Genomic DNA, 8,554 nt, shown 5'->3' on the forward strand with positions numbered 1-8,554 from the left:
CCTAAACTCATGTTTCATAGTGTTCCGGGGCATTTGAAATTGTTTCGTTACAGCAGTACTCTCGATGCAAAATAAGCTGAACTGGTGCAATTATTGTAAAAATTTGTGCCACGAAGTCATATCGGAATTACTCGCAACAAAAGCACCTAATTCCCTATTGGACTCTAAACTAATGTTTGGTGTATTTGAAATAATTTTTTATTTTAGTAAACTCAATGTAAAACAGACCGAATTGCTCGATTTGTCCACATACTAGCTAAGCCTAGCTAGCAGACTTCTTTTATATTGGTGGAGCCTGGTTAAAAAGGTCTGAGAAGTCATCCAAATAAACTTAGGTGGCTTTTGAATCCTGGTTAGGGGTTAGCCACCCAACCAAACCGCCCCTAGTCTCCTCTCCAACCTTCCTTCCTGTTTTCTCCATCCATCCCACACCCATCCCACATCTCGCATCTGCGCCGCCACCGCTCCCGCTCCTCCCTCCCACGAAACCCTAATCCTAGCACGCATCCTCATCGACCCCGAGCCGAGAGGGGAGCGGCGGCGCCGGACAGGATGTCCGCGGCGGTGTGCGGGAAGCGGGCCTCCTCCTTCTTGGAGCAGCAGCACTCCCCGCACGCGGGCACCCCTCCGCCCTCCAAGCGCGCCCGCTTCCGCGCCGGCAGCGGCAGCAGGAGCCCCTCGCCGCCACGGGCGCGTGCCGGCGACCCTGGATTCGTGGCCACGATCCGCGCCAGGTTCCCCTCCGTGAGCCTCGAGGTAATTCGATCCGCCCGATGTCGTCCAGGCTATGCTCCACGTTGCATTTCTCAAATGGTAACATGTAGCTCCCGGTAGAGTAGTAGCTTCCGCCGTTGCCGCCACGCATGAATCAAATCCTGCTGGTCCCCACTCGATGATGAGGCGACGGTGCTCGTTGACGCCAGTGCTACTCCTGCGTGTTGTTTTGAGGTGTGCTGGGCATGGGTGCTAAGGTCTGTCATTAGTTTGAATTGATTCGTAGGAACCTAGCATCGTTTTCGGCTGTCCCTGCTTTGGAGTGGTTTCTGGCATTTTAATGTGCAGATTTTGCTGTTTATTATGATGGTATGGGTTAGCTTTGACGAAACCTTTAGTTATGGATACAATTTTAAGATTTGTTTCCTCTCGCTGCATGAGCACCTTTACACATTTTGGAATTATTATTCCGAGTTTCACTTTTGTGAAATGTGCAGACCAGATCTCAGTTGCAGGCTCTGTTCGCCTAAATGGCCATTTAGTCTGTTTAAACAGTGTTTAAACAACATTTAAATGGTAAGCAGAGGTTATCCGTGTGGTTTAGGCCCTAAACAGCAAATTAAACAGTTGGACCGTTTAAACCCGTTTAAACCGTTAAGAACCGTCTACGGAGTCGAGTTAAATGTGATTAAATGAGCTAAATGACCATTTAATTTATTTAGTCAATAGGAGGATTACAACTACCACAATCAATGCTGAACTAATTAGCATCGTAAGTATATGAAGTGTTGTGGGATTTAGATTTCTTCAAAAAATATTATTTGGTAGAATACTTACTTTGCACATGTGCAACTATGTAGACTTTCTAGCATATTTTGACATTTATGTCCATAAATATGTATATTTTAGTGTTACGGTGCCAAACCGATTAGGTCGTTTAACTCCGGTTAAACACCGTTTAAACACGCTAAACAAAGGGTGATCGTCTGTTTACCGTTTAACGTTTAGGATAACATTGTTTGCAGGATGTTTTTTTTTTGGTTTCTGATATGAGGATGCCATGGACCATGGTTCTATTGCTTGCTATTCATCTCGTCCCTTCTGCACAGCCTCTGAGATTAACTTGCTTTTATATTAGGCTGCTTTAGTTTGTTTCAATACCTTGTCACCTTTTATTAGGTATTTATTGTTTGCCTCCATTAGTTTGTATGTCTTCTAGTTCTAGTAACCCGATGCATCAATTGGGTTATGCATACAAGTAGCTGGCTGTTACCTCCCCAAAGAAACATGAAACTGAAACCCCAGTCAGACTGGATGTCTGTGGCCTCTCCCTTATTGACTCGATGCCCGTCTCATTACTTTAAATAGAAGGATAACCGTATCGTGCCATGTTGGCATGGCTGTAGACTTATCAATAACTTGAGGCCTCATGCAAGCTTCTGTTATTTCAGTTCATTGAGAAGGCTCTAGAAGAGTGTGGAAACAATTTTGATTTAGCAACAAAGTACGTACTTAATCTCCCTACACAAGCCGAATGTGATGGAGGTCCTGGGTATCAACATCCCAATGGGATGACTACTGAGGATCAAGTTCCTACGGAAGGTAACCTTCTGATGTCCAGCGCAATCATTCTTGTCGTGATTGACAATTACTTATTTTGTCTGTGTAATGTTTCCTGAAACTTTATACTCTTTATCATCTGGTTTTATTTCTCCAGGCTTGATATGTTTGGCACTTGTTTGTGATATATTTGGCATTTGAAATGAACTTGTTTGTTATCTGCTGTATTGTTTTTAGCTTTACTGACCTAACAACTTACCCTATGGTTGGGTGATTCTAACTGAATGATTTACTCACGGACTAGGGTATATAGTTATATACTTTACACAATGCTTTATCGATGCTGATTAGAATGTTTTGTTAGCTTTTCACTTGTGGTTGAAAAGGTAAATCTTCCACTAGTCTAGTAAACAAGTTGAATGAATTGCTAATAACTTGGAAATATCTGTATTAAATATGCATACCTTGCATATTTAATTATTTATCTGCTTTAATGTTAAACATTATCAAACTCTTTAATTCAAAATGCATTAAGATAAATGATTTTGTGCTGATTTGCACCCCCTACATGTATTGTATGTCCATTTATTCTTGTTTGATTTGAGAATAATCCTTTTTGTGATACTATGGGTTAATAGTTTGCTTTATTCTATAGGTATTTTGGTTGACAATGAGGTTGCTACACCTGTAGATAGTGTTCCTTGGGCAGAGAACCTTCCATCAAGCAGCACTCAATGGTCTGAGATTCTTGTGAATGAGATGTTGAGTGCCTGTAACACGGATGATGCAAAGGCACGTGCTTCCAGAGTACTCGAGGTTTTTGAGAGGGCCATGACCTCTCGTATTGGTGCAGAAGCACATCAAAGTTTCCACAAGGTAGTTGACTTCCCCTCCTTGTTTTCAAGCAATCTTTGTCATTGATGGTGTTCCTGTACCTGCTTGTTGCCTTTGCTGGTCATCAGCGTGAACTGCAGATGTGCTGAGTTTTTCTAAAACTTCAATTTCTGGTTACTGGATAGTTTGTCCTTTTTTCAGCTCATGTCTAACTATCTGGATAAATGAATGAGCCAGGGGCAAAGGTCAATAGGGCATGCTATGAGACCACTTTGCAGCAGGGTCATTACTTCTCTGTGCAAGTGACTAGCATTTCGAAATGTTGGAACCTACATACATGATATAATTTTTTTCCTCAAAAAAGTACATTGCAATCTTATTGTTTTCTTAAATGTACTCTTCGAGCAGTTTCTTCAGTTATTACTTTTTTTGGGGGTTAGATGTCCACTCCTTGTTTCTTATTTTATTATAATACATTAGTAGTTCCTAGCCAGGGATTTGTTCCACTTCAATGTCATAGTTTCTGTGCCATTTTGCAATGTGCTGCTTGTTTTGTGTCCAGTTGGGTCATTTATGTGATATACGTGTTAAAGGTGATCAGAAGAGAAACCGAGTGCATATCCAAATCTTTTGTTTCAAACTTCTAGGTAAAAAAAGGAATGCAAACTTGATAAATCATCATACCAAGTATTTTTCAAATATTCCAGTGTGCCCGAGGGCCAAGTTTATAACTATCTGGGTTACCAAAGAATTGAGTATTCAGAATTGATTCTCATAAATATTTATTGATTCACATGATTGATTTTACTTATTCAAGGTGCATACAGGTGCAATTTATTGAACTTGCATTGTTCTGTTTCATTTAGTTTTTTGTTTACTGTTTAGAAGGCACAAGATGAGAGTTGATGTTCTTGCATTTAAACAGGAAAATTCAGTTTGCAAGGAACAATTTGAAGCTGTTATTAGGGAGAACACTATTCTGAAGAAAGCATTTGCTATACAGCATGAGCGCCAAAAAGAACAAGATGCGAGAAGCCAGGAGCTTCAGCAACTTAAGCAGTTGGTTGTTCAGTACCAGGAACAAGTTAGAAGCCTTGAGGTACACCACCTTTGTTCTATTATTCTTTTTCATCGATCCTTTCTCCTTCGGGCGCCAAAGCAGCTTATGCTTTTCTTGCCCCCTCTCCCTTTTTTCAGGTAAACAACTATGCCTTGTCCATGCACCTCAGGCAGGCACAGCAAGGCAGCTCGATTCCGGGGCATTTCCACCGTGACATTTTCTGAATAAGTGGAAACCTGAACTGGGTTTCCATAGCATAAGGATATGGCATTTCAGCCTTTCGGTTGGCATGTCTTGTTGTTGGCCTATATTTAAGTATTTAACATATATAGCCAACTGATGACATAGCTTAATTTATGTTGTATATCAGTGTAAATGTATGCCATATGTTGGCGTGCTGCTGCCGTGCAGTTCGGAGCTGGGAGAGCAAATAGCTCAACGTTGGCATACTGTTTGTCGAACAACCGATATTGCTACGTCATCAATTTAGAGAAAAGAGAAAAGGGCTTTTATACCCAGATGTGCGTTAGTTTTGCCCGAAATTTAGTTGATGCTGATGACAAGAAATTCTCGCCCGAGTAAGTGAGAGTTACTCGGATTTTTTTCCCGGTTTGCCTCAGTTTGGGGTATTCGTTGCTGGAGGCGTGTGACCTGGTGCTTGAATGTTTCAGGCGTAGCAAATAACCTGATGGCTTTTTAACGTGACATGGCGCCTTGCCTTATCATTTATATGTCGAGTTCAATTTATATGCTGTCACTGTCACGTTAGATAATTTTGAAATATAAAACGTAAATCTTGTTTACATTTGGAATTTCGGGAAATCATTAGAGTTTCTTCAGAACTTCAAAATTCCAGCGTTCCATTTTTGGCATCTGGCCCAGCTGTCTCGTGGTAGATATGTTAGATGATGATGATAATGATTATATTGAAGATAGCTTAAGTGCTTCAAAAGTAAATTTACCTGTAGGAACTTGATGAAATATGATCCAGAGTTATTAGTTGTTTACTGGCATTTACTCTACAACACCAGAGGAAAGAGAAAGCCATTATGGCTTACATATCACAGTCCTGTTTGGCAAATAGAAAATATAGTATAGAATCAAGGTTTACAAAACCGACCGGTCCGGTCAAACCGCCGCCCTCCGGTAGTGGTTTACCGGACCGGTTTGACTGGAAACCGGTGGAAACCGGTTAAATTCAAATCCAAATTCAAAAGCACATGTGTAACCGGTTCCAACTGGTATACCGACCGGTATGATCGGTTTACTGGTCCGGTCTGACCGGTTACCGGTATTTTAACCAAAAAATCCGATGGTTTAAAAGTAATTTCCCGGTTTGACCGGTTTACCGGTCGCCATATACGGTGGGCCTTAATGGGCCGGCTCATTTTTTCCTTTTTTGATTTAACTTCATATGCCCGCAAACTATACTAAATGGATGAATTTTTGAGAAAATTTGACACCATTACATTCGTCGCACCTTGAAGTATTTTTAGGAATTTTTTGAGAATTTTTCATTTTTTTGAATTCAAATTTGAATTTTGAATTTAGGCCGGTTTGGTACCGGCCCAAACCGAAACCGGGCCGGACCGGTTTGACCGGTAACCGGTCAAACTGGACCGGTTCCCACCGGTTTGGTTAACCCTGCATAGAATCACATCTAAGAAATCGAAGAACTCTTGTCAGAATGGCACAACAATATCATTAAGATTTGTGCCTAGTAAATGATCTTTGATAAATTAAATATCAGTCTCCTGTGTGTGGGAAAACGGTATTAGTTCACTATGGAATGCAAGCATGTTCGTACGCGAAACCGTAAATTATTGGTCATTTTTTTGCAGATTTGTTGTTCGTGCATAGTTGATTTGAGTCCTAAACCAGGAACAATCCGCACTCAGAAAAGGTATAATAAGAAAAGGCCAATTGAGATGGAATTAACCTAGAAATGCAGAAATAAATGGCCAAAAATAACCAAAGTCAGCAAAGTATTATTATTGCTCAGTCGAAACTTGAAAACATTTCAGATTGTGCCAAAGAAATTTGTCAGAACAACAGGAACCACTCCATGAACTGGGCAATAGAAATACCAGGCATTAATTAGGGGCTGTTTGGTTCGAAATCTGGCAGGCAGCTCGCTGGCCATGCAGCGATCTAAGCCCCAAGCGATCAAAATTTTTTGTGCCAAGAACGAGTGACTGGTTCCAACAACAAATATAGAGAAGGGATTCAAAATCATTTACTAGACTGCAGGAAAGTTTGATTGCAAGAAAAACCTTGTCAGAACCTTGACACGCTCCTCCTAAAGACGTTCAGCAACTGGCACTACTCATTGCTGAATTTGTGATAGCTAACGGTGCAGACTCGGACTGCATCCTCAAAAGTACAAAAACAAATGACAGAACATGTCTGAAGCAACTAAAGCATTTCACAATTCCAATGCGAGGAGTCAGGAGTATATCTAGTTAACCTTCTAGTGACTGAACGTAGACCATGCCAAGGTACATTTGATCGTCCTGCCCGATGCAATCCGAATCATCCTAAGCTGGAAAAATTCTAGTTCTCATTGACGAACGAATCCCCATGATCACAACACAAGAAGATGTCTGCCTGAAGCAAAATATCACAATCAGAGGTCACCTCACCAGGCATCGTCCGTAGCGGCCCTGGCGTTGGCGCGCACGCGTTCGAGCGCCTCGACAGGCACCGTGAGCGTCCCGGCGCGCGCGTGCCACCGGGTGCCGTGCTGCGCCACCTTGCCCGCCACGTCCTCGACGGCCTTGAGGAATTCCCTGGCCTGCGCCGGTGCGAGGACCTCCTTGACGGCAGCCTCCACGGCGCGCCACCGCAGCTTGTCTGCCCGCCGGGCGGCGCGCGCCATCTTGCACATCTCCTCGGCGGTCGTCTCGGCGACGCCTTCCTTGGACTTCTCGCACGCCACCTTCATGGCGTAGGTGGACTGGTACTCGGCGACCTCGCCATCGAGCGCAGCCTCGCGGGCGCTGAGGCGGCGGACCGCGGCGGCAAGCGCATGGCGGGCGTGGGCCGGGAGGGACGGGAACAGCGCGGGCAGCAGGGCCAGGAGCATGCAGGACGGGCGGAGGTCCCCGCCGAGCCAGGAGAGCGCGGACACGGCCAGCGCCGGGTCGTCGGGGCGCGCCATCAGGGCGGGGACTTCGCGGGGGCGGACGGGTGGGCCAGCGGCCAGGCGGGAGTAGCGCGCGCGGAGGCGGGCGAGATCGGCAGTGACGTCCATGGCGGCCGCGTTGTCACTGTCGCTGGAGTCGGAAGACAGCAGGCGGCGGTGTGCCGTCGGGTCCGCGGCGGTGCGCCGTCGGGTCCACGGCGCCGGGCGCTGAAGAACATAGGAGAGAAAGACGACGAATCAAAGATTCTAGTGGAGAGGAAAATTAAAAAGAACAGCAAGAAGACCGGGATTGATCTGGGGCCAAGAATATCCACGAGAAATCAAGAGCGTCAAGAACGCAGAGACTGAAGCCCAGAGAGAGGGTCAATTACAGCAGGGGAGGCAGGAGAGGAAGCCCTTCTCCTTCTTGGCGCTCTTGCCCGCACCGCCGCTGCTGCGGTGGTACCCGGCGTCGTAGCCGAAGTAGAAGTCGTCGGCATCGTTGCCGCCCAGGGGTCTCAGGAAAGGCATTTCGGCGGTGGTGCGCCCCAGCTCTGCGCAGAGAGGGGGGGGGGGGGGGGGGGGGGGCGCTCTTAATTGGCGCCCGGCCGGCGAGCCCGCGGCTTGGGGTGGGCTGCTGACGGGGCGACGAAGGGCGGTGCTTGTCACGTGGGATTCTGCACCGTCTGATCGTCGGATCCAACGGCTGAGGGGATGTCGCACAGGGGATCGTGATTAGTGTCAATTGGGTCCACTGTTCTGGACCCGTACGCTGCCTTACGTTGGGATGGGCCCATTTTGCAGTGGAGAGTACACATCCGTTCCAAAAATGATCGGATTTGATGAAACCCGAACGGTCCAGATAATGTGAATTCTTATTTTCTAACACGGCTTCCGTGCTTCTAATTCACATCTAGATTCATTTTTGAACGCAAATTCACATATAGATTCACTACGAGGATCTACCTTTTTACCCACTCTCATCTATTGATCACTAACATGCTACATGAATATATGATTTTTATCAAATGAGAGAATTTTTTGCGGACCACCGGGAGGTGGAACTATATCACTAGTTTTACTTTTCTCTTCTATTCGTGCCAATTTCTCTGCTACTTTGCTATGGCTGAAAACGGTTGATAACTAGTGTGGAAAAAGACAATAGTGCCCTTTCATTCCGTTCTTTTCTCCTTGTGCTTCCCTCGGTCTGCGTCATCTCTGATTTAGTCATCAACTTAAAATTCAGTGATACATGCGTTAAA

General features: G+C 45.1%; 2 protein-coding genes across 2 annotated transcripts; one reads left to right on the forward strand and one right to left on the reverse strand.

The window, feature by feature from the left end:
• The first annotated feature begins 329 nt into the window (after window positions 1-329).
• On the forward strand, window positions 330-4,688 carry LOC120660200. Its single transcript, XM_039938610.1, has 5 exons — window positions 330-756; window positions 2,166-2,316; window positions 2,930-3,150; window positions 4,034-4,207; window positions 4,306-4,688. The coding sequence occupies exons 1-5, from the start codon at window positions 553-555 to the stop codon at window positions 4,390-4,392; spliced, it is 837 nt and encodes a 278-aa protein (XP_039794544.1). The 5' UTR covers window positions 330-552; the 3' UTR covers window positions 4,393-4,688.
• Window positions 4,689-6,450: 1,762 nt separating this feature from the next.
• LOC120658791 lies at window positions 6,451-7,843 on the reverse strand. The gene is made up of 2 exons (XM_039936977.1): window positions 7,682-7,843; window positions 6,451-7,498 (listed from the first exon to the last, which is right to left on the reverse strand). The coding sequence occupies exons 1-2, from the start codon at window positions 7,821-7,823 to the stop codon at window positions 6,807-6,809; spliced, it is 834 nt and encodes a 277-aa protein (XP_039792911.1). The 5' UTR covers window positions 7,824-7,843; the 3' UTR covers window positions 6,451-6,806.
• Between the last annotated feature and the right edge of the window lie 711 nt (window positions 7,844-8,554).

Source organism: Panicum virgatum, chromosome 2N, assembly GCF_016808335.1.
Source record: "Panicum virgatum strain AP13 chromosome 2N, P.virgatum_v5, whole genome shotgun sequence".
In the NCBI taxonomy this organism is placed as follows: Eukaryota; Viridiplantae; Streptophyta; class Magnoliopsida; order Poales; family Poaceae; genus Panicum; species Panicum virgatum.